The sequence below is a fragment of the Porites lutea genome, chromosome 6, assembly GCF_958299795.1.
Source record: "Porites lutea chromosome 6, jaPorLute2.1, whole genome shotgun sequence".
NCBI lineage: Eukaryota > Metazoa > Cnidaria > Anthozoa > Scleractinia > Poritidae > Porites > Porites lutea.
Genome location: NC_133206.1, coordinates 35,747,277 through 35,773,152, shown reverse-complemented (window position 1 = coordinate 35,773,152; position 25,876 = coordinate 35,747,277). Strand labels below are relative to the sequence as shown.

The window sequence follows — 25,876 nt, the reverse complement described above, 5'->3', positions numbered from 1 at the left end:
ACGTCGTGTAAAAAAAGAAGAAATGTGCGAGTGCTTGGTTCACCCTTTGCTTCCTTGTATACAGGGCCTTAAGGTGATGTTATACGAGACGATTCGCAACGAAGATTTTAGCGCAACACAGCGTTGCAATATTGTTGCGACATTTTTTTGAATGGTTACAACATTGTTGCAACACTGCAACGCTGTGTTGCGCTAAAAATCGTCGTCGCGAATCGCACCGTGTAACATCACCTTTAAGAAACGACGACGACAACGGCAGTGAAAACGTTGCTAAAAAACAGGAGCCGATTACTTGTAATAAGTAATCGGCTCCTGTAAAAAATGAATTTGCGTTCTTTCAAACTTAATCGCGTCCACACATTTGGACCAGCTCGATATGTCAAATGCAGCCGACTTTTCCTGAAGTTGAATTCTCCAGTATTTCATTCAAGTTCAAAAAGAGGAAGGAAAATTCGTCGTCGTACGTCCACTTCCTCCATTAAACGTCAAATTAGGTTTCACGTCGTAGTCGAGCAAACGACGTCAAAGAAATGTACTAAAAAGCGTCATGCACGTGCAGAGCTGTTGTTTTGATCATTAAACCTATTGTTTTTTGAAGTTGTCGTCGTTGTCCTAGTTGCTTAAGCTTCCTGTTTTATGGACGACGTGAGCATACGACGACGAATTTTCCATTCTCTTTTCAAAGTCCTTAACAAGTTAACTCCAGGAAAAGTCGCCTACATTTGAAGAATTGTTAGCGGCTCCAAACAGACGCGCTCCGCGATAAAGTGGTCAACCAGACAGTGACTAGAAAACCGGTGGACGGCAGAGAGGGTGACCAGGGTTTCCCGCCTTTTTCCGTTTGCCGGCCGCTGTTTCAACGCGAGGAAGACATTTTACCTGTTTGGAGGAAAAACGTGAGTATTTGCAGCGCATTTTTACCGGCTTTTTCTTATTTTTTATCGCTAGTTTTTGTAGCTATGCTTTGTTTATCATCCTTTACAGTTAATTTTCAAATATTTTAAATATTTAGACAGTTTGGAAACCAGTTTCCAATTCTGCAGTGTCGACGGGAAGCTTAAATAAAAGGCGGCTTACGGTCGTTTCGCCTACGTCCTGTTCGCTTACGTCTTAAGTAGTTTCGCTAACATCTCCTAAGTCATTCTTGAATTAAGAACGAAATTATCGAAAATCTAACACGCACTAGGAGGCAGCGTGGCCGAGTGGTCAGCGCGTCCGACTCCCGCAATCCGGCAGTCCCAATTCGAGTCCCACTTTAGCCACTTGCTGGATTTGTCGTCGCTAGCCCTGAGTTTAAAAATTCGGCCACGCTTGTAAATAGCCAACTGGTTGCCTCCTGCCAGTTTGGGTTTTTAATCCTGTTATGCTGTATTTGAATTATTTGTTTCTAAGTATTTGAGTGAAGTGCCCGTGAACTAGATGGATAAGCTAAGTGCACTTTCCACTAATTTAACCAGGGCTAAAAGCGAAGCTCTTGATAATATTTTTAGTTTGTTCAAACAAAATTTAAAATCGTGTAATGCTAAGCGGCGAAGGCAACGCCCGAGAATGGTGAAAAACAACAATAGGTCTAATTAGCAAAAAGAAAACTTTGCACGTGTAGCACACTTTTTCTGTACATTTCTTTGCCATTGTTGTGCACGACTACAACGTGAAACCTCCAGAAACTTCTTGGTTACACGTTCAATGGAGGAAATGAAGTACGTGTTCTATTTCACTTTTTTTTTCACTGCCGCTCATTTTCACCTTGCATTGGTGGCCGCTAGCATTTCTTCATGTTGTTCTTCCAACAACGTTTTAGTCTTTATTGACTCTTTAGTTGTCTCTGCTTCACAAGACACGGGTGGCTATTCGATTTCCCGTCGACTTTCCCGTCAAAATAACCTCGCGTTGCATTTCGGTTGCCATACATTAATTCATTCATTCTTTATTTGCCATATATATAAAATTTTACAACGCAAGATGGAAATAATATGAGATTAAAGAAAAAGTAAATGACGAGGAGACCTAAAAGAAACCGCGAGGCTTATAATGAGTCAGGTCTCCTCAACTTACGGATCATCTATTCTTGACATAATAATTACAATATGGGCTTAAGATGGCTAACTTTGACCGCGGACTCACACACACACACACTCACATGTTAATTTATTAGAGCCATACTGAAGCTAATACGTACTAAGAAGGAATTCTTTAAGCTTTCTTTTAAAAGAAGCGGAGGAGGACTAACCAGTTGTAGTAGAATTCAGCGAATTATAAAACTTTGGACCTCGGAAATAAATTGAGAACTGTCTAGTGGGCATTCCTAGTATTATAATTATGGATTTGACTGTTTATTAGGAAGAGGTTATTGAATTTGGAAGGGAGTGTAGAGTTCTTGAGTGAAAACAGAAAAAACCTAATTGAAACCATACCTGTTGTTTGACTTATTTTACATTGGTATGCCTGTCGTGGGTACGGACTGTCGGGCGGGCGTACGGTCACGTGATCACCCAATTTTCTCGGATAGGTAGTTTTCCACATTTTCTTAGTCATGGTGTTCCGCTGAGCGCGCTTCGCGCGCGAGAACTCCGCTATAAACAAGCCTTTAAACCTTTTTCAATGGGTACTCTCCTCGTTATTTTTGGAATGACCAAGGCGATGTAAATTTTGCTAAGGTGATACGTGCTGTCCACTAATCGATATTTACACACTGTATGTTAATTGATTTGTTTTGAGAGTTAGGGCCCGCTTATATGTGGAGAAACGTTGTCCCGGAAAGAAAGGTCACTCTCCCAGCCGAGTCGACATATGCGATCGTTTTATAGAAAAAAGTTGCCCGAGTTAACAGCGCTCGCGCATGCTCCGATTGTCTAAAACAGCGCCATTTACACTTTGCCACTTTACTGCAAGCATTCACAGGTAGTATAAGAAGGACACTTGTGTTAGAATCTCATTACTTTGTTGGGTAATACCAGCCTCAGACTTTAGCTGTTTCTAAGACACTAAGGTCGCGTCAAAACAAGATCCGTTTCGGGCAGCATTCCCCGCAACCCTAGCAAATGGCAGTATGGGCTATGTCTAGTCATAGTTAGTAGAGGACTAGTACACCATCCATACTGTGTAGCTTTATGATAGTATGAACAACAACGGCCTGGAATTGGAACAGTTCGTTCACATCTGTTGAACATCATTCCAGAGCGCTTAGCCAAGAGGGTCCCAATATTTACTTCCTACATATTCACCTCCACCACGCTCCTAAAACCTGTTCACACTGCACCAAAATGTAACACAAAACCTATCTAATACGTGATGCTCCACGTTTTTTAGATCGGCGCCGCACAGCTTCGCTCCAGTACAAAAATTGCACCGAAATCACCGTTCTTATGTGTAAACAGAAACCATATTCATTCTGGTTTCAGTGCCAGCACAGAGCTATCCACTATAGAGTGTGCAAAACTATAGAATCATGAATAAATGCGGCTCATTTTAAGATTCTTTATTTAAGAATTGATTGTTAAATCCGACAAATTTATGCATGGCTTTGTTACATTTCTCATTGTTTTGCTTCGTTCTTTATTGTTATGCTTTTGTAGAGTATTGTAATGTGACGACAATACAATACAATGCAATGCATACATTTGCCGGAGTATTGAACAACCCTCACTATCTGTCTCTGCCATTTTTAAAACTATTGTGTGTCTGGATTCTGGACTCTGAGCACAACTGGAACAGATGTGCACGGGATCATTCCTACTTCAGTGATCACCATGGATACAAAATGAGGTGGAGTAACGTCATAAACTAAGTTCAATAAATGTAGTGAATTGACGTCTCTCCATTGAGATAGAACATCTGCGCTTTCTCTGGCCAGCGGTACTAGATCGTCTGGATCACCTACAATAACATTGATAATTAACAACTACACATGGAAAGAGTTACTTTGCATATTCTACAAAAATATATATATGTAGGTTCATTTTGCTTGACTGTTTAGAAAATATATGAAGAACCCATGTTTAAATAAAAGCTTCTTCATCAAAGCGAGGCCAAGGCGAGGTTCTTAATGTGTGACTGTGAATAAAAAGTTTTCCTAAAAAAGTAAGGATAAGCACCAGGCCCGCGTTGTTCAAATGCTGGATAGCACTATCAAGTGGATAAGGATTAGGAAAACCAATTGCGCTATCCAGTGGATAGAGATTTATTCGGCAGTTAGCACTATCCACCTTTTGAACAACTGGGACCAGAACTCGTTTTGAAAAAGCAGATTGAGGTGGTTTGAGAATAGTAGTAGATGTTAATATGAAGTTGAGTGGCAAGAAGCAAGTTTGGCAAAATACAGATGGTTTAATTCACTAATTAACTATTTTCGTCCATTTTTCTCTCCATGTTCATGTCCATGTTCTATTCCACAAATATTTACCTTTTTTATAAAAGAAATATCTGTTTTAAGGGCAACTTACTCAGTTCATTGGAAACAAATGAATCTGTCTGTACTCTGTCACAGAACTTGTACGTTTCACAACAAACAAGCACTGGTACGTTAAATGCCTGCGCCATCATAGCAACCATAGAGGAACCCACACGTGACTTGACATAGCCATTGGCAAGCAAGGCATGGGCACCAAGGAAAACTTTAGATACCTGTAGAAGGGAGCATTGGTGCACATGTCAAGTCACAAGTCAATAGGGACCTTTAGACTACAAGTGAAAGATTGAGTACGAGTATGAATCTCAAAACCAAATTAGCTGAGTGTGCTTCATGTGAATACTTGTCACACTAATCTTATCCCTACATACAGTAGTTGCTTTTTAGCAACAACAGAGGGTTACAGTGTTGGAATGCAGTAGGCTAAATATGCCATTATGTAGTTCCCCTGGATTTCGATTTGACTTCTTAAATTTACAGGTCACTAAAATCAAGGGTTACACAAAACTGAACCTGCTCAAGTTACACCACTTGAATTGGCAATGATTAATACTTTATGTGACTTAATAGAACCAACAACAACACAATTTATTACAAAACAGATATTTAGAATTTGAATAGTACCTACCCGCAAATAGTTAAACCTAGTCGAGGCGGGTAGGTATGATTAAGTTAGGCTTATTACAACTAGGGTTTTTTGCACTATACATATTTACTTACAAGGATTTCAAATAAGCAGCAGTTAAGATTACAATAAATAGTTAATTAAAGTAATGACAACAGCAATGAAAAATGGCAAATAAAAATGGCAAATTCTTGAAGAAATTCATCAGGCTAGTGAAGTTAATAAGTTGATTTAAATGTTCTTAAAACATAGCCAGTCTTAACGTCTTAACGACAGTTTCGATGACTGTCAGTCATCTTTATCAAAACTTGAAAAAAATTAAGTGTCAGAAGCCTTAATAGGATTCTGAAGGTGTTAATTATTGCAATAAACGCGCAAAGTCAGTCTGTAGACGCCCCCTCCACCCCTGGTTTGGGGGTGGAGATCACAGCCCTCCATACATGTGGTTACCCGGATTGGGCGATAAAGAAGGTCAAAGAGCAAATGAACAGAAAGAAAGCTATAGAAAAGATAAATCCAAGAAAGATAAAGCACAAGAAAAATAAAGAGGAGTGGTGACAGTCCCATATGTCCACTTATTCACGGAGAAAATACAACGTATATTCACTAAACACAAGGTAGCCCCAATGGTTAAACCTCAAACCACCCTCAGACAGGTTTTAGTTCACCCGAAGGACAAAGTTGAGAAGCAAAAAAAGGCTGGAGTGGTGTACAAAATTCCATGCAGCCAATGCGAAAAGGTATATATTGATGAAACAGGGAGACAGCTGAGAACCAGGATCACAGAACACAGAAAGGAAGCAGAAAAGATCTCTGACAGAAATTTCACAAGATCCACCCGCAGAGTTTCTACCAATGAACACCATAAATCAGCTATAACAGACCACGTCTGTCAGAACAATCATATTATGAATTGGGAAGCAAGTGAAATACTTGAGCAGGAAAGCGACAAGTTTAAGCGATGGATCAAGGAAAGCATATGTATTAGATCGAACACTCCTACTATGAATAGGGACGAGGGAGCCTATCAGCTTTCTCCCATATGGACACAAGTGATCTCCACCCCCAAACCAGGCGGGGAAGGGGTGTCTACAGAGTGACTTTGCGCGTTTATCACAATAATCAACACCTCCAGAAGCCTATTTAAGGCTTCTGACACTTATAATGTTTTTGAAGTTTTGATAAAGATGACTGACAGTCATCAAAACTGTAAGCATATTAAGATGTTAAGACTGGCTATGTTTTAAGAACATTTAAATCAACTTAAAAATAGCAAATTATAAAACAAAATTAATACACAGAGGAAAGAGAGAAAGAAAGAGATTTCACTATACTGGTCATAGTTACAGGATTGCTACAGTTTAACAAGTTTTTAATTATTTCAAGAATTGAAGATGGTTGTAAGGTACAAATTCTCTTGTTGAAAAATATTAATATGTGTTTCATGTATTTGTTTCTTGAATAAGTTTCTACTGGCAGACATTTTAATATTTTCAGGTAAAGCATTCCATAGCTGCACTCCAAATCAGGAAAATGAATTCTTTAGTTGTTCAAGACGAGAAGACATGACATAAAATTTGTTGGTAGTTGCTGTTCTAATTTAGGCTCACTAAATCATTTTCTTTATCTTTCAGTTGCAACCTTCAAACATTATTACACTTGAACACCATGGCTAACTGAACCTCTCCTCTTCTTCTGTACATACATTCCCTTGCATATCATTACATACCTCTTTAATGACATACGACAAGGCACTTATTAAGACATATGAACATCTGATCCCATGTTTCACCAGTCTTCTTAGGCATTCCCGACCTAGAAAAAGGAAAAATAGCTTGTTAATGTTGTCTGTTTTGCTGTAAAAAAAAAAAGGTCATACTGTCAAGTCAAATCCAAATGAGAAGTTAACTACTTCATACAAAACTTAAGAGCAATAGTAAGGAAGAGAAAATATCTGAATGAGTGGGGGAAAAACGGTAAATTAGAAAAATAACATTTAAAAAATGCGAAACTGAACTTAACAAATAAAATACAAAAAGTGTGCTGCACTATTTCTTTTCACAGTGATAAGTTTACTACATACAATTTTAACCTTACCTTCAAACTTTGGTCTTGAGTCAACAACAACTACTCTGAAGTTTTTTCCAGCACTGTGAGCGTCTTTTAAAACTTTTAACACTAACGAAGAACTTAAGGCCAAAAGATAACAAGTTAGCAGTGAACCAAATAATATGTGAAGCTTACCCTGAAAACGAACACTTGTAGATGATTTAGTACAGAGTTAACTAGACTCACCAGGCATAAGTTAGTATAACATCCCCATCATTAATCTTGGTTCTTGCATATGTCTCAGAGATAGCGACTCCAGCTAAAATGATTCTTTCCTGGATAAATTTATCGATGCTCTTGATGAGATTGCCCTTTGCCTGAAAATAATTGTTATAAAACAATTATCTTTCTCAAATCCTTAGTATTAAATGGTATATATAAACATGAAATCAAAGGACAATGCTGCAAACATTACTTTTAAGTAATCGCTGCTTACAAGGTGACAGTTCACAATTACATCATCAACAAAAAGATATGCAAAGCAGGTTAACAGCAGGTTGCTGTGTACAATGTGTTATGTTACCCATGGTTCCTCAGTCAGTGATCTTATGTTGTGTAAAGGTTTCTGCAGAATACCTGTTCTTCTGGCATGTCAGGAGGTGAATGGGTAATCTGAAGCTTGAGATATTTGATGGCATTACCCATACTAACAGACAGAGGACGACACTGTGTCAAGAAACTGCAAAATACAGTGTCACAACAATATCAACAACAATGACAAAAAGAGCATGACATTGTAAATGTATATAATTATACAACATTTTTTATCGGGGAGGTGTAGTTTGGAAATGGTTCCTTAAATGAGCAATGTTTTGTTACAAATTACACCATCAGATTATAATAGAATGCAACTGCAACGTTGTCAAAAATCGGTATTACCAGTATTATTTATTGTGCAAGCCACAATAATTTATGAAATATTCAATACCTTATATTTGGCTTAATCTTAGCATCCAAATCCCTGCACAGCTCCTTTTGAGTTGGAGTGACATAATCGGCTATTAACTGTGGAGAGAAGTGAATTTTACAGCCCCTGAAATGATTCCAACCCCCAAATGATCCCTTAATAATACATCCTTTTAAAATTCAACACCACTTTAGTAGGTTTTCCACCTCTCTATTAACTACATAAAGTGTACATCATAGAGTCATTCCCCCTCCCCTGGAGGCAATCATTATGGTAGTGTTTTAGAAATATTACAAACACTAAGTGGACTCGGGTTTCTTTTTTACACTTGTCCAATATATTAGGAAAGTAACATTTTATGCTTTGATTCAGTGATGTCCATGTATTATGTTAAAACTGACCGGTACATCACTAGTAACAAATTTTACGTACCACACTCTATTTCAACTAGTTAGAAAAACATTTAACTTACTGGTTATATCACGTCATCAACTGATGTGATACAACTCACTTTGACTCTAAAGATGACTACCACACAGGTTGTCGAAACGTCAGTCATTGACAACAACAACAGTCCTATTCACGACTACGTTCACCTGGATGATCAAACTCAAACTACTTTTGTTGTATTAATGTTATGCATTTTGCTGAATCCACAGTCCTAGGATACCATTCCATTCCAAAAAGTAATTGGGGATCACTTGGGGACCAATTTAGGGATCATTTTAGGGTTGGGGATCATTTCAGGGGCTGTACAGAACTTTGCAAAAGGTTACAAATAAATTTTAAGTCTTCTTGCTAAAAGCAGAGTATACCACTAAACCTGAACTGATTATTTTTAAGGCACTATGTTACCTGTTGCCATGATGCAACCGTTAAAGGTCAAAATATTCAACTTCTTATAGGAGAAGTAGCCTGTGTAGAGCCACTGCCCCCTAATCTCAGAAAAAATCAGAGAAGGCTAAGGAGAAGACAACATTATTTTTTTGTACAGTAGGTTAAAAGGCTGTGTCAGACAAAATGGAACAGCTACTGAGCTGTTCTGCAAATTAGGTTTGGGATTCTTGGACCACAAACAGTAAGAAATAATCAATACAGACATCAGTCTTGCAGTCTACTGTTAATAGGTTTATCAATGCACATCTGCTTGTCTCATTTAATTATTTTATAAAATTCACACAAAGTGACACCCAACCTTTTTGAAGGCCAGCAAAAGAGCCACACATCTTGCATTTGACCCACAAATGATGCCTTTGGCATACTGCACTCCTAGAGTGATTATAGCTGGATGGATGTTACTGGCACTACCCAAACTTCAATCAAACAAGAAATGAACAAATCAAATTAAATTTCAATACGTTTCAGGTATCACTTAGACATCTGTCATACAATGATGATAATGATGATGCCTTTATTAAAGTGTCAAAACTGTAATAGCGGTGTATAACCACTAAGTGGGGACACTAAAATAAGTTAAAAAAGAATAAATCAATTAATTAATTAATTAATAATACATTATTATTAAGAAAAACTATGTACAGTATAAGCAAATAAGACATTTGGGAGAACTAGATACAATATGTACAAATGTATCCATTATCTTATAAAAAATAAGGAATAAAAAAAGAGCAGTTAGAGCAGTTATTGTCATCTAATAGCATACTAAGATCCACTTTTCTGATGTTATACTTGAAGGAGGACAATGTGGACGCTTTTTTCACGTTACTAGGAACAGAGCTCCATACCTTTGGGCCCATATACCTGACCAAGTCCTTTCCAAAGGAGACTGTGTTGACTCTGGGTATAGTGAAGTCATGATTGTGCAGTTTATACTTAATTGCAGGCTGTTCAAAGACACTGCCAATGTATTTTGGGCACATGTTATTTTTAACTTTATACATTAGAACAGCTATGTCCTGTATTCGCCGGTTGTGCAGAGTAGATAGCCCGGCCATAGATAGTAATTGACCATAGGACGAATGTTTATCACAATATATAGCCCTACGTGCTCTTTCCTGGATATGCTGTAGTCATCTAGAATCGCTAGCACGGCAAAAATGCCATATAAGATGACAGTAGGTTAAATATGGGAGAACAGCTGCCTTATATAACTATAACTTAGTTTGTGTCGGTATAAAGTAACTAAGCCTCATGAGAACGCATATCTCTTCTAAGAGATACTACTTATATGTTCATCAAAACAAAGATTGTTGTCAATACAGGCAACTAATAGCTTGAGACATTCAGTGGATCTGACTTTATGATTAATTTAAGGTAGAGGTTTCTCAGCCCAAGTTAACCTATACCCACTTCTCTACAGTCAGGTGAAAGTGAAGTCCAAGTTCAACCCAAAAAGGGACAAGCGCAAGATCTGGGCACAAAATTAGGCCAGTGTAAACACAACTGAGTTTTTTCAGATGATGACATTCTACTTGGCATTTTTTATGAGCAAGATCCACCAGTGCCCAGGCCTAATAAACAACTCTACAGTGTACAAGCTACAAGCCACTCTCCATTGGGCAATTCTGTGTCTTACAACAACTACTTTTCCTTGCTTAAGCTATGCTAGCAGGCACCTTTTTCATACCCTGAATATTGCACAGAGATCAGTCATCATTGTTCTTTGTAACATCAAATTCAACAAGACAGTTAGTTCAAATTAAATTATCATAGCACGCTATAAAAGCTCAAACCAGTACGCATCAAATTCTATGCAAGAATTTTTTTTACCCTTTTTAAAACTCCTTGTATTGATACTGAGAGAGAGCTGTAAAAAGTCTTTAAAGGTAAGATAAAAATGGTTTTACAAGTTATGAGACAGAAAACGTCTTCAGAAAAATGTTTCATTGAACAAAACTGAAGACTTCGCAAAGAATGAATTGCACGTGCCATAGGGCACGTGGGAGAAAGCAGTTACATCATGTTTGCTGACAATTGCGCCAATCAAAAATCTTGCCTTTGACTTTGTCAACAGGAGATCTGGGTACGAGATTAACAGACTTGTCTTTAAGAAACTAAAAGCTAAGTTATTACTGTCATCAGCAACTCACTTTTATATCTTACCTTATTCCTTGTGTTAAGGACAAATCCTTTTCATATTGATGAAGATGGGAAAACAAACCAACTTTCTTTTGAGTTGTAGTGCGTTGGGGAACCTACAGGCAAAACAAAAGTGTGAACAAAATTTTTAATGCCTTTAGTTTTATCAACTTAGTTGATAAAGTAGATAATCACCGACAATGACTCGATATATCTCAAGTTTGATGATCTGCTCTAGTACAATTTAGGATATAAGCAAGTGATATCAATGGCTGGTAAAAGTATTATTATAGCCTGTGAATACACATAAAAACTATCATCCCTTCTTGCAGCTGGAGGTGTTTTACACTTGAGAGAAATCTGAGTTTTGGTCTCAAAAATTCTATACTAATGGCATTCAGATTTAGTAGTAGCAGAAGTTATGGTGTACATAATTATTTTGATCTTGTGTTTGATTCTCCTTGATCATTATCATAAAACTTTGGAGTCTTGCTGCCAATTTGGTGCAGGCTTAACTGAACTACGTCCTGAAAAGCAAATATCCAGTGAGAGGAAATCAGTTTTCCTTGTTAGACTTTGTACACTCTAGACTCTGCACATTGTACTTTTGATCTTTGTTATCTTATTAATTTTCATCTGTCATTTGTAAATAATAGCTATTTTTATTTCTGTATGTATACTTGGCAAAGGCTGCCCGTCGCGCCAAGGTAAATAAAAAAAATGATCAAATAAATAGAATCACATAATATAATTAAATAAAGAAAAGCTGAAATAGTACTTTGATCATAATCCATCAACAAATGACACCACCACTTCTAAATAGGTTTACATTATCAGTGTGGACAGTATTTTATGGGCCAAAATCCAGGCATCTCTCTCATGAGATGTTCATGGCCACAAAGACTGATCAGAGGAAATTAGGCTTGCTCAAAATTGTCAGGCCCATGCATGGCCAACAATTTTATGGAAAAGACACCAGCTCCAATTAACTTATTGAAGTTGATATAATCTAACATCCCACTAGACTTGACCACCTGGGACCAGTATTTTATTGGACTCTGTATGCAAGATTTTAAACAAAAACAGGTTCTTAACAATTTCGAGTCTCTGTAATGGGATGACTACGCAAATTTCAGCGATGCTAAGAACTTTGTTCATGATTAAGCCCATGCCATAAAGAAACCTCTCTTCACAGGGTATTCCATTATATGCAAACCACAGTGTAACATGATTACTGTTGACAATGTCTTATCTTTATCGTTCTCACCTGTTGCCTTGCTAATTTCTTAGCAACCTTCTTTTGAACTTTCTCATCATCCGCTTGAAGATCATGTGCAACTTGAACACGATGGCCTACATAAAATAAAGGCAAAATTCAACGTTAAAGTTGAGCTCAGAGTTTGATTGGGCACTAAAGGTGAAAAGTGAATATGACAAGGTGTTTTGACGCCAAAACTGGTGGGATCAAGTGGTATCTCAATTGCATAGCCAATGACATCATCAAGATTTAATAAATGATGATTCAATTAACAGCATAGCAAAAAAAAATTTAAGCACCAGCTTTCGATTCCATTGCAAATCTTTATCAAATGATGGATTTGGGCATTTTGTCACCTGATTTATATTGGGGATCTCAAGACAAATTGTCCTGATAGATCACAGGGAGTTTGTAACCAGCATCCCTATTCAATGTTGGAGCCCGGCAAAAAAAGTTCACGAAAGTTTTCAAAAAACAAGGAGTTGGCCCATTCCACAAGCCTGTCAACACCATCAGGCAGCATTGGATGGGGTATGAAATTCAGTGCGAGGGTTGTGACGACTTCTGCATTGGTGAGAGAGCTAGACCTCTTAGAGTGAGATTCATGGAACATGTTGCGATAACAAGAGCATCAACAATGGCAGTAGGAGATCATCTAAAGTGGTAAGGCCACACCTTGGATATGTCTTCCTCTTTGATCCTCATGACAGAAGTGGACGCGTTCAAGAGAAGAGTTAGTGAGGCCACCAAAATATTTTATCAGGATCCAACATTGAAGGGGGATGCTAGTTATGAGCTCCCCGCAATCTATCAGGACGTTCTGTCACGTGATTAATGGTATCAATCATATGACAAAACACCCATCAATGATAAAGATTCTGCAAAGGAATTGAAAGATTGTGTTTAGAAAGTTTTTTTCCTATCCTGTAAATTGAATTGTTGTCTATTATATCATTATGAAAGGATTAAGTAACTCTTTCTTCTCTAATATCATCAAGATTAGTCAGGTGGCCAACTAGTGCACCACAATTCACCACCACACTTCTTCCATGTTGACAAACTAACCGTGGAACCATACCTTCACTGCTGGATTTGTGCTTAATTCCTGCATCAGCCTGCTTCTGAGCTTTTGCAGCTCGTTGTGCTTCCTTTTTTGACACAAAAAATAAGCTCTAATAAATACATAATACTTGATTTTCAGTCCTACAGTATATATGTTATGGTCTCTGATTTCAGGCTCAACTTTGATTTCACCTAGGTCGACAAATGTTAAATGAAAATGAATGTTTACAGTGTACTCCAGGAGTTTAGATCATGTTATATTGTGCATTAATTATAAATATACACTTTTTTATGCAACCTACACTATTAGAATGTGCCATGTTTTTGTTTCAGAGGATCAAGGGAGGAGTCATTACAAGAGTGAATACAGTGGAAACTCTATTCAGTAGGGGACACCCTCAGGACCAAGGCAAGTGTCCCCTGAATGAAGTTTGGGCAGTGGTTTGTTAACCAACAAATATTTTTCTTTAATTATTCTGACTCAGAATCTGCTGCAGTGATTATTTGAAACAGCTAGATAATGTATAAAAAAAACCATGATTAACTTGTTTCTACAATATTGTGGGGGCAATCTGCACCAATTTGAAATACTGTTTGTGATTGGCTGTGAAGACAATAGGGATTGTGACATAACAATGCCCCTTTCTCTAAAAACAATGGAACTGCAGATTAAAAGGGACCAAAAAAAAGAGGTATAGAACGGTGCAGGTCAACTGATGCTGCGTGTTGAATTCCCACAAGTGTAGTACATTGATGTAAGTGAAATAGTTTGTGTTTTGAAAGCTGTTAGCATTGTGACTAGTGAAGACTTTAACTTATAAATCTATAATTTTTGTGGTCAGTCACTTTTTGAGTCATAAAGTGTCTCCTGAATGGACGTTAAACTCGGGTTTCAGGACCAAGAAAAAGTGTCCCTTTTTCCTGAATAGAGGTGACCTTTTAATAGACGTAACAAACATTATGTGAACATTTTTCCAGGACCAAATTTTGTCTCCGGAATGGAGGTGCCATCCCTTGTACAGTAGTGTCCAAAAGGAGAGGTTCCACTGTATATCACAAAAACAAGTTAATAATGTGCTGGAGTAATAACCTGAACTTAGAACCTGAGCATAATAAAGATGCCCCCTTCAAGTGCCTGTTCTGGGTCATTTTGGCGCACTTCAAAATTGTGTTTCAAAAAAAAAAAAGAAACAAGGAAACATAATTTTTCCTCGTGCAAAATCAGAAGGTAGATTTTATAGATCCATGTGCTTAATTGAGAGCCCCTCTCTTGATGTATGTGAATGCAAAGTGGTCTCAAAACAAAGAAGGCTTTCAGCATTTTTTGGGCAACAACACAAAGAAGAAACTGCAGAAACGTCCACGGCATCGAAGTTGCCAAAATGAAACTTTCAACAGAGCTGGCTAGAGAAGTACAAATGGCTGAAGTTTTATCAACCACAGGGTATACTCTGCTTGCTTTGCCAAAAATCAAAGAAACAAAACCCTTTTACCGTTGGCTGCGCAAACTACAGGACTTCAACACTAGTTCGTGACCGCCCCAAAAAACAAAATTTCTCTCTAAAAATTATTGACTGGAACACATTGCACCCCTAGCTGGAAATCCTAAATCAACACTGTGTAGAGCTTATAATTTTAAAAAGAATTTGCAAACCTGTTTAACTCTCCTTTCAGCTTTGAGCTCTGCTTTGGTTTTTTGTGGCAGTTCACCTGTGGCATCAGCCCCACCAACAGCCAGTGGCCTGTCATCTTTTTTCCCATCAATTGGTGGCTCAGCCTTTTGTTGAGGTAATGTTGATTGTGGCTTCTGCTTCTGTTTTTTGTTACTTTGTTTATGTTTGGATCCCTTACCTTTTTCGGGTTGGGCCTATTAATAGGGAAGAAATAACAAATGCAACAAAAACAATGCTTACATAGAACATTTCCAAAGAAAATGCGGAAATTCATGTTAGAGCTGAAACAATGTTATTTTGACATTATCGTGACATGACATTAATTCCAATCACGAACAAGTGATTTTAGGGTATAGTTCAGTTTATGTATTACAAGAATCACCAAAAGGTGATTATAACTGGGCTGCCAAGGTGTGATTTTTTCTGAGAAGAGGGGGTGGCTGTACACACTCAGGCCACCACATCACTTTGTCGCCGAATCTCATGTGAGAGTGAAACATAATCTCATTTGAACATTGTACCCTTTTGGAAGCATAGTACACTAACTTCAAACACATCTTCATTATTTTAATGGCTGCCTTTGCTTAACATGCTCGTTAATAAGTTAATAATTGATAATGTTTATCACCATGACAATGAAAATCCCCAGGGGATACTCCATTATATTTGCCTTATAGGAATATTATTGATCTGAAATCCCGGGGGTGGCTGGGGGGAGGAGGGTACTCCCTTACATTTGCCTTATAGTTATTGATCTGAAATAAGGTCTAGGGTCAGGATTTGGAGCGTGGAATGCACAACCCCACCACAAATTACCAGGAATACACCCCCAGAAAGAAGATCAAAGGTATTTTATAAACTGGGCCAGCCTTTGGCCAACCCAGTTAATTAGCCTCCCACAGAAATGTTCTCATCTTAGGGCTTTTTCACATGACAAGGCCCTAAGAATGTTCGGTTGGGAGGTAAATGAGTAATCCATGTGTGAAAATGGATTGACAATGATGACCAAGCAGTTAAGCGGCAGAGGGCTGGGACCATCTTTCCCCCACTTCACCCCCCGCCACTTTTCCGATTAAATGAAGGCTTACTAAGGAGAGAGTCTCGTTAGTCAGCCCCTCTCCTTGTTCCCTACTTAAATCAAGCTGCCCAAAAAAATACTTGCCACAATTTTCCTGGGGGTATCCAATAGATGAAAGGATAATTGATGACAATCAATATCAATCAATACCAATCGATATCAATTAATCGATTGCTACTGATAATCGATGACCCATCGATGGCAAAGATGCTTGTGGTAATATTGATTGGTATTGATTTTCAATAACAATCGATAGATAAATTGGTATTGATTGGTAATGATCGGTTGCAGATTGACTGAATCAGCGCATAAATTTCATATCTTTGTATGCAGTAATTGTAAACACATTTCATTCTAATGCTTTGAACGTTAACAGGAAAATGATACTCTCTTCTTTCTCTTCAATGCCCCGTCCACAGGTATCCATTTTCCTTTGACAACTCAAAAGTTTGTTCCTGTTCTCAGTTAAAGTTTAGAATGCTCCATGCACTGTGTAGTGCTAGTAACCTCTGCACAAGAGAGGAAAGAAGAAGAACCTCTGTTTGATGATGCACCTTATGTTCAGTAAAGCCTCTTCCTAGACTTCTTGCGTAGACATAATGACATGTAAAGACAATGATGGGCAAGTGGGCAATTCGAGTATACGTGCAACAGGGTATATTCTTTGTGTTGAGAAGATTGTGGGTCACAAAGGTTTTACCAATATGCCACATCCACAATTCCCATAATGCACCTTATTTGCCCCCCAAAATTTTGCATAACCTTTGTTTTCCATTTCTCCTGGGTATTACAGCTGTTCCAAGAGAAATTGAAAACAATGCTCATGTAAAATTTGGGGGGCAAATAAGGTACATTATGGGGAATGTGGAAGTGGCGTATTTCGTCCCCAGGGCTTCCTAAAAATGGCGGATGGTCAGACAGGTAGTGTGCGTGACATTGTTCAAAGGTTGCTGTGCCAATCGATAGCAATCGATGAACACTTTCTGTGTGGTTATTGACTGATCATCAATTGACCGATACCGATTAACTAATTTTATCGATTGATATTAATTAATCAATCGGTTTTCCGATCATCGATTTCCATCAATTGGATACCCCGAGAATTTTCCTATCCAAAAAATCCCGAAAACAACAATTTCAAACCCTAAAAAATCCTTTAATCATCCCTGTCACTTGAAATCCGAGGGCGCTTTCCATTTAGTCAAAATTTTCGGTTCGGCGGTAAATGGAACACGTTTCGTCGGTTCGTCCCACTGGGTCCACCGGAAAATTCCCAGAAAAAGTGGAAAATCTTAAAAGGTGGGCCCGTTTTCCCCGCTGGGTCGAGCCACCGACAATAACTTTTTCAGTGGTATTAGCTAAGATTATTTATATAAGTCATATAAAACTTCCACTTACACTTCGTCCACCGGAGACTTTCGCCTTTTCGATTTCTTGGTTTTCATCCCTCTCCTCTAAATCAGAAGAAGAAATATTGTGAGATAAAAAAAATAAACAACTGCATAACATCGAACCACCAGATTTCTGAAAAAAGAAGAAAATACCTCGTTTCCCTTTCATCGAGTTCGAACTCAAAGACTCCGCCATTTTGTGTTGGTAGGTCCTTCATATATGATTCCTATAGTGTACCGATCCGCTGACCAGCGAAAAGATGTCAATTTTGCCTCGTCCAGTCCCCTCCGCCGTGTTTTCTTCGCAGAGGGCACCACAGGGCAACAAGTATCACAACAGCCTAATGAAAGCCATATTACAAGGATTGGTATGGAAATTTATATTACGATCGATAAAATGGTTAAAATGTACAAAAACAGCTATTAAAGTATACATAACTCATAAAAAGTTGTGTCTTTGTTGTTTTCTTACTGTTTCCTGCCCTATAAACGCCATTTTAGCAAGTTTTAATGTTTTGGTTTCTCAACTATTAAGAAAAATACATCCTTGTCATTGGCTTTCAGTGGGCTGTTGTGATTCTGGGCCCCCTGTGAGGGCACCAGACCAAAGCAACCTTTTGGAAATGAGTGAGTCGCTAGGGGAAGACAACAAGACAGAAGATAACCAGGTGTTATTTTTTCTCGCCAGTTTGCGACTCAAATGCTTTTCGGGGAAATCCCTCGGACCAAGGTAAGTGGCGTAGATGGCATATGTATACTCAGGCCCAAAACAGCGAACTGTTGAGGATATCCTTCAGAGAAACCGAACTTAGTGGATTTGCTGTTATATTTTAATCTCGGATACATAGAATGACTAGAATGCGTCATGGAAAATGCGCTCGTAAGGTTTTTTATTGTGTATAGCGAAAAATTCTTTGTCATAAAAGTAGAAAATGATACACGTCCAATCAGCTTCCTGCACGGCTTTTTGCTTGGCACGTGAAAAATTTAACCAATAAGAATTCAGAGTGGAATCACCTGGCCAATCAGAGCTTAGAACTAAAAGGGCTTCCAAAGCGCCCATTTTGTTAAAAAAAATCACTTCAACTTGTAACATTTCTTTTTTCATGTAAACTTAGATAAAACTTTGTCGACATTTTTAGAGGAGGAAGCAACCAGAAAAACACTCAGAGGAAAACAAAAAAAGTTGTTTCTTTGCTTGAATTAGACTACGAGCAGTCTCTCTTTTTTCTTGGTCCGTCGAGCAAAACGTGCGAGACACGCAAATGACCACACGCGCGCCTAAAGGCCGCCCTCCTTTCTCGCCGCTCGACGCTTGCGCTCTCGTGCACTCCCCTCACTAAATCTGAAGAAAAGACTGCTCGCAGTCTACACATGCACTGTCTGGTTGGTTTTATCCCATTTTTTTGGCCTGTTTAACTGAAGTTCACTTGTTTAGATATTGCTTGATATGTCTCTCCCCATGCACAAGTTAGGTGTGGAGATTTCAATACCCAATACAAACTATGACATCACAAGGAGTACAAGGGAGGTGTTGCAAGCTGTTGAGTCCTGATTGTGTTGAGAGAGAGTTGACTGTATTTGCTTCATCTTAGTACATCAAAATAGTCTTGCAATGTTACTGTACATGAAAAATTTCTTTATTCATTACTATTCAACAACTGTAATTAAAAACAAAATGTACGCCATTTATGTGTATATGTAATGTCATGTTATATGTTATTTCGCTATAATTAATTATCTTGTTGATTAGAGGAGTGACTTCTCAAGTGTTTGGCCAAGTAGCAAGACTGTCTAAAGCACTTTTTACAGTGATGGCATTGAAAAGGTCTCTCTCCAGTATGTGTTCTGACATGAATCTTAAGGTGGCTTGACTGGCCAAACTTCTTTGAACAGTGGGGGCACTGAAAAGGTTTCTCACCAGTATGGGTCCGTATATGGGTGCTCAGAGCTGATGAGTGAGAAAACCCCTTTGTGCAAAAGCTACATTGAAATGGCTTTTCTCCATTGTGAATTCGCAGATGCAAAGTCAGGTGGCTTGACTGTCCAAACGTCTTAGGGCACTTGGGACACTTGTAGGGTTTCTCACCAGTGTGAACACGCATATGGGTGGTCAAATGACTTGACTGGTTAAAGGATTTGTGACAGTGTGAACACAAGAAGGGCCTCTCTCCGGTATGAATTCTCAGGTGTGTGGTGAGTGAAGTGGAAGAGGAATACTCCTTAGAACATATAGGGCACTTCAATGGATCAATCTCAGGATGACTACGAAGGTGTGAGGCAATATTATTTGGGCAGGAAAACTGTTTGTGGCACTGTGGACACTCTAGCTTGTGTTGCCGGACAGTAAGTTCACTGGACACACTGTTTGCTATTTCTGTATGGTTAGAATCGGAACCTAGGGCAGCAAAGAAGACATAAAGCTGTCAAAAATGATGAGGAGAAATGTTTTGTTCGTTTAATAAAAGGGTTGTACATACTTACATTAAACTCCAATTATCAAATTTAACATTATTTTGCAATGATTAACTATTTTCAAAATATTTACTTAAATACAGTTAAACCTTCATGCACAATTACATGTAGCACCTCTCTTCAATGAGCTCCATCTATTCAAAGTACTAGATTTTTTCGAACAGAGGGACTTCCATTGTTTGGTTCATTGAGGCACTTTCCTCATTATGGTTGTTTCTCCAGTTTCAATGGTTTTTTATTTGCTTTCATGGTATCCTTAAGTTGTTTTGGGCTTTGATTATGCCCTTGTGATTTGTCTGACTTCTTTGTTTAATGTACACCATGTAATATACTAAACTCCCTTACAAAATTTACAGCTTCAACCTCATATTAATTTTCTTGAGCACACACTCTTACCCTGACAAGTAAAAGGTACAAAAAAATACTTCAATCTTAACCCTGATTAAGTACCTGCTGGCTCCTTTGTAGTGGGTGGAAAATTGTTCCCTTCACCAATATCCAGAACATAAGCATTGCTCTAATGAGAATTTAAAATTATTATGTATGTAACAAAATAATATACTTATATTATAAAATATGATACAAGATTTCATAAACCCAGTATAGATAACTTGTACAAACATAATTGAAGCTGCGACCGTAGTTCTGCATCAAATTGGTTTGTCTGCTGCAGATACTACAATACATTATTTTTTATTTGTAGTAAAGTGCATAGAGAGGGACTGGTGACGACTGTGACTACTCCGCTGAGAAAGTCACCATCCCACCCCCTCCCCCCAATCCAAAATACATGCATACAATTTCACCCAGCACTCCTTTGCATCCAAAAAATTCATGTCAAATGCAATATCCATTAATTTACACATTAAGAGTACAATCATACTGCAGTATTGAAACTATTGGTGATGCAAAATCATTATTGCCAATCATCATAAAATGTTGTACAATTACTCACAACAATGGGTTATGGAGGAGATTAAAAGCATCAATAGCGGTCGGCAACAAAATGTACTAAATTTGCACTTACCTGTACAAATGTAGGTACCTCTAGCTGTTTGTCAGTCTGTTTGTGTGCTATCAAATCCATCTCCTCTCTTTGAGCCATGCATTCAAGCTGTGAACAGCTCATAGTGTCTTCTCTTTTACAATATGAGACCTCACACTTGCTCTCCACACTGGGCTTTTGCACTTGTTGTGTTTCTTGGGAAATTGGCACTTGTGGGACGGACGTAATCTTCTCTTTAGAAAGCTCCTCTTGAGTGCAGGGATCTTTTCCATTTTTAAGCTGCTTTGAATGAACTTCCTGCTCAGCTTTCTGTCAAACAAAAACAAACTTAACTAGTACTCCCACAGGCAGCCCAGACTCTATGGGAGTTTGTGGTACTTAAATTTTAAAACAGAATGTATGACAATGGACAAAATATGTTCTTACTTCTACTTTTGGAAAAGATTGGAAATAAAAAATGACTTGCCTTGCGTTTATGTTGTGTGTTAGTTTACGGTCTCTTTACTTCTAGCTGGAGCAAATCCAAAGCTGTATTGGTGAGTGTTCGATTTTGAGCTGTATTCTTATACGATAAGAAATCTAAGAGTTACCAAAACTGCTTTCAAATGGCTCCAGAAGTGAACAGACAGTAATTTATTAAGACACAACACAAAAACAAGATGAGTCACTTATATTTCTGACACATTCTCAAAAAATTCAATTGCCAACCAACTCCCATAGTGTCTAGGCTGCCTGTTAGTTAAGCAATGCATTTGAAAACACACCACAGCATACTGAAGTAATACTGGCCAATAACTGATTGACTGCTACTAGTAAACTGGTGAAAACTGCTCAAAAACTGCTCATTAATTTTTGTTCTACCTGCCATGCCGACCTAAAATGATTACAGCTTGGAGCAATGTCAACACAAGCTAGTTGCTAAGATGGCAAAATAACTTTAAATAAAAAATTCTCCAATAAAAGAAGACAAAAGAATCAGACATTTCAAATGAACTGGTCATCATGATAACTGCAAACAGCTGCCAACATCTCACAATAATAAACATACCTTAGTAAGCTGACTCTGCCACTTACATTCTCCTGTGGCAGGATTAATATAATATAGAATTTTTCCTGTTTTTGTGGTGTGAGGAATCCATTCTTTTTCATCCATGGCAGTTGAATAACAAGTTAATAGTAGAATAAACAATTGTTACAATCCTGCAACAATAAACATGATCTTGTTAATTTCAATTGTAATAACATTGTACATACTACAGTAACAGTAATTCATCTGCCCTCCAAGATGTAGCCTCCCCACAGATGTCCTTTGGGGTTCATTCACCACGCAAAGAAATGAATGCATGATAAAAGAACCCCACGTGACATCTGCGGAGAGGCTATCCAAGATGGTGTTTGAAAATTCTATGATGACAATGAGAACAAAAAATTGTCAATTGATAATTTATTGATTGATTAATAATCATTAATAATTCAGTTTTGTGCAGGTGCCCAGAATATTAAACATTTAAGACACCAAATGCTGCCTTGGTTGGGAATATAAATTTTAGGCTCTAAAAAGAGAAGCTACTGGAAATTCCTAATATGAATAAGAGTAGCTCTCAAAAGTCAAATTTTTCAAAAGAATGATTTAAAACTGTGAAAACCAGGGGCCGGTTGCTCGAAGTCTGGTTAGCACTAACTGTTGGTTAAGAGGTATCAAAATGTATAGTTTTCCATGGTATTTAACGCTGGTTAGCACTAACCATGCTTCGAGCAACCCGGGCCTGTGCGGTAGTCATTTTCAGAGTCTTCTCTTTGACTCTGAAGATGACTACCGCACAGGTTGCCGAAACATCAGTCACTGTCAACAACAACAGTCCTATTCAGGACTACGTTCACCCGGACAATCAAACTCAACCTTTTTTTGAGAATGATTTAAAGTTTCAAAATTCTATTACTTTGGTCCAAGTGAACAAACATCTTCCAAAAATTTTCACTTTTCACTTGTTTGGTAAATGTAGTTTGGAAAAATTGCTTAGCTGGCACCAACTACTGTAAAGGTTAGTGATTAGGGCCGCCAACAGGAAACTGAGAAAATCAAGGTTCCAGTTTGGGCCATAATATCTAAAGGGCAAAGTAAACTTAAAGGATTGCGAAAATACAGTATGAGTCAACCTACATAGACGGATCGTAACTTTCCTTCTTGACATAAATTAATGAACAAGGAGAATCTAGTAATCTACAATTGATCACGTTGTGATTTCGAATAGCAAACCATGTGTAATATCTACTTGCATAATGGCCTGTCAGTACATAAGCTTATAAGCTCGCGGTTATATAAGCTTAAGCTTAATCTCTGCCTTCACCTTCGTTTTCTGGGCAATTTAAGTCGACAGTAACTTTTCAAAGTTTTCAATCAAGTTTATGATCAACGACAATCTACGCTCCACCATTGACCCATGCGGAGCTTATGCACATCTGAATCATACATTAATATTTTCTAAGCTTAGCATTTCTGAGGTCCACATCAGCCTATGGCTGCTTTTCTTATGAATGTATATAGCTTATTTAAAAAGACATTGCACAAAACCTTCTTTAAAGACGATGAACTTGAAGCCAGAATACCCACAACTTCTATGACTTTCGATGAACACGTTTCTTCAATAAAAATGCCCCGAAATCTAGGATTTCTTCTTGCGCCGACTAATTGCTTTTCTTTATGTCAAATATATGTCAGTGATGTCAGTCTGTTGTGTTGTCTATTGTGAGCCCACGCTCATTCTAAGTCAGGCAGCGAAATCTATATACTTTAAGTAGGGTCATTTAAGTGTATCATTATGTAATATTCTAAAGTACAAGCTCTTGCGATTGCGCGATTGAGGCAATGACCAGTTCTCCCAACAAGCCTGTCTAAACAAACAGCATTAAACTCACACATGAGTTTTAACCTCAAAACTAGGGGCCTATTTCTCGAAAGTCCCGGTAGCTTTTCGAACCCGAAAAACTAGTGTTTTATCAGTTGCCGTGTTTGCATTCAAGATCAAAGTTTCAATAATTTTGAAAATGATAGAATGACAGCACAATTGACCGGTCTGTGAGCTACGAACTGTGCTACTATTCAACAGGTTTTGATTTTAAAATTTGCCTTGGGGCCCGAAACTGAGTTACAGACCTTTCGATAAACGGGCCGAGGAGAAAGACCGAGAAAGGCCAAATCCGGAGTTAGGAGGGCATGCTCCCCCGGGAAGTTTTTAATTTTTAGGTGTCCTGAAATGGCTAAGACTATTATCCTTTAACAAAAGTACAAAATGGACTAAATTTTTAGTGATTATAATACCACTATTACTCCTATTATAGCTTTCAACATTTGAAGAGCTGGCGCCTCCTGAATTATCCCGTGTACAGATGGACGCCCACTCCCGGTTTTTTTTTTTTCAGGGGAGGGGGCGTCTGTACACAGGCTACTCTTGACTTGGAAATAAAACACGTCAATGGTAATAAAATAACTTTCAACTCCATTGATAAGTTACCCCTCGACTAAATAAGTCATTATGGAAAGGAGCAATCCTTTTAAACTTCAAGCCGCCAAACTGAAGGTCCTTCTCCTGGTACAGGACAGTAGGAGAAGAATCTTGCAGATCATGCTCTGCAGAGCTTCCTGTAACTCCTTCATTTTGTTCGAATGTCAGCGAAATATGTCATATTGATCACAACCATTTAGGTTATTTTGATCCAACGAGTCAGAGACCGAATCATCAGTACAATTCCTTTTAAGAAGTGAAATAGACTCCAATTTTTCTCATATTTCGTGGCCTGGCTGGATAAAACGCAGAGGTCACGACTAATTGCTGCACAAGTTGTAAAGATAGTCGTTCTGATACAGGATCGAAACGGACCAATCACAAATTTGGATGCTTCGGCGAGGTCTACCAGCCGAATATGTTTATTCCATCAAAGATTCTTTTTCATTTGAAAACGTCTATTTCTTAATTTTGCTAGAATTTATTTTTTTCATAAAGTTGAGGGACCCGCTTCCCCAGCGCGCGCCCTGAAAAGCAGAATATTTCTAGGTTGAAACTGTGACTCACACAATGATATTTTCAGTCGTAAATCTAACCGTGCTTTGGAACCAAGAGACGCAACTTGTTGGTTTTTAAGTGTGAAAGGACCAAATAAAAATTCTTGGTAATTCCACTCTCTTCGTTGTAAAGGAGGGATAGCTTTTGTCCTTTTTTAGTCAGTCATAGAGCCGTGTATAGTCTGATCGCCTTTTCTAACAGCTTTTTAAGGTAGGAAAAACTGCTTGTTAAAAAGTTCTCCGACTTTCCAGGGTTCATTGTTTCTACCTGCCGGGGTCACGGTATCTATCGACTCGAGCTGGAAATGTTCACAATCCTTCTAACGCTTCAATAAATTTCCCAAAGAAATAAGTGAAAGGTTACTGCTATTCTTTTTTTACGTCAACTTGGAGACCTTGTTATCCGCAATCATCATTTTAGCGGTTCGCCAATGCGCAAAGGCGTAAGTAGAAAGTACTGAGTTTCTACTGATCCGACACACACACCACACTTAGTACCTGGTACCCTACAGGGACCCTCCAGGGATGTCTGTGCGATAACAAAAAATAATAATAATAATAATAATAATAATCTGATAACCGAGTAGTATAAGTACGTGTAACTAATGAGAATAAGACACAGAATAACAAAAACAACACTGAAAGGGTAGAAACGAAGCCAGGTTTCACGGCTGAAGAGGTTCAGCAGGTGCTGGTAGTCTTACATTTGATGCGAGTTACCCTGTGTGGCAGTAACACTTCCAAACACTCTTGATATCGTTTTGCACTATCGACGAGCATTTACA

At 38.2% G+C, this 25,876-nt stretch overlaps 2 protein-coding genes and 1 long non-coding RNA gene across 4 annotated transcripts; 1 reads left to right on the top strand and 2 right to left on the bottom strand.

Moving 5' to 3' along the window:
• Positions 1-760: 760 nt before the first annotated feature.
• Positions 761-15,196, top strand: LOC140940700 (uncharacterized). Its single transcript, XR_012166364.1, has 3 exons — positions 761-896; positions 13,742-13,817; positions 15,083-15,196. It is a non-coding gene; the product is annotated as an uncharacterized lncRNA (long non-coding RNA).
• LOC140940696 (translation initiation factor eIF2B subunit delta-like) lies at positions 3,086-17,782 on the bottom strand. 2 transcript variants are annotated; one of them, XM_073389671.1, is made up of 14 exons: positions 17,704-17,782; positions 17,558-17,613; positions 15,063-15,275; positions 13,425-13,494; positions 12,356-12,441; positions 11,113-11,204; positions 9,245-9,362; positions 8,071-8,147; positions 7,719-7,821; positions 7,329-7,459; positions 7,131-7,222; positions 6,763-6,848; positions 4,443-4,623; positions 3,086-3,876 (listed from the first exon to the last, which is right to left on the bottom strand). In XM_073389671.1, exons 1-14 carry the CDS (start codon positions 17,744-17,746, stop codon positions 3,671-3,673), a joined length of 1,554 nt encoding a protein of 517 aa, XP_073245772.1. In that variant the 5' UTR covers positions 17,747-17,782; the 3' UTR covers positions 3,086-3,670. The 2 variants fall into 2 exon arrangements, with proteins under 2 accessions (XP_073245772.1, XP_073245771.1); XM_073389670.1 differs by having other exon boundaries at positions 17,552-17,613; positions 17,704-17,761.
• Positions 17,783-19,174: 1,392 nt separating this feature from the next.
• On the bottom strand, positions 19,175-23,755 carry LOC140941513 (uncharacterized). The gene is made up of 5 exons (XM_073390522.1): positions 23,604-23,755; positions 22,080-22,231; positions 21,053-21,340; positions 20,476-20,542; positions 19,175-19,948 (listed from the first exon to the last, which is right to left on the bottom strand). Exons 2-5 carry the CDS (start codon positions 22,182-22,184, stop codon positions 19,284-19,286), a joined length of 1,125 nt encoding a protein of 374 aa, XP_073246623.1. The 5' UTR covers positions 22,185-22,231; positions 23,604-23,755; the 3' UTR covers positions 19,175-19,283.
• Positions 23,756-25,876: the final 2,121 nt, after the last annotated feature.

What these genes read in the sequence shown, in the direction of transcription:
- LOC140940696 (XM_073389670.1), bottom strand. Translation starts at nt 17,746, where the DNA reads ATGGCGGAGTCTTTGAGTTCGAACTCGATGAAAGGGAAACGAG. An exon ending in AGAAATTAGCAAGGCAACAG is followed by an intron (nt 11,205 to 12,355) that starts GTGAGAACGATA and finishes TTTTGCCTGTAG; the next exon opens with GTTCCCCAACGCACTACAAC. An exon ending in TTTTGCTGGCCTTCAAAAAG is followed by an intron (nt 8,148 to 9,244) that starts GTTGGGTGTCAC and finishes TTCTCTCCACAG; the next exon opens with TTAATAGCCGATTATGTCAC.
- LOC140941513 (XM_073390522.1), bottom strand. Translation starts at nt 22,184, where the DNA reads ATGGATGAAAAAGAATGGATTCCTCACACCACAAAAACAGGAAAAATT. An exon ending in GGCAGAGTCAGCTTACTAAG is followed by an intron (nt 21,341 to 22,079) that starts GTATGTTTATTA and finishes TTTGTTTGACAG; the next exon opens with AAAGCTGAGCAGGAAGTTCA. An exon ending in AGGTACCTACATTTGTACAG is followed by an intron (nt 20,543 to 21,052) that starts GTAAGTGCAAAT and finishes AATTCTCATTAG; the next exon opens with AGCAATGCTTATGTTCTGGA.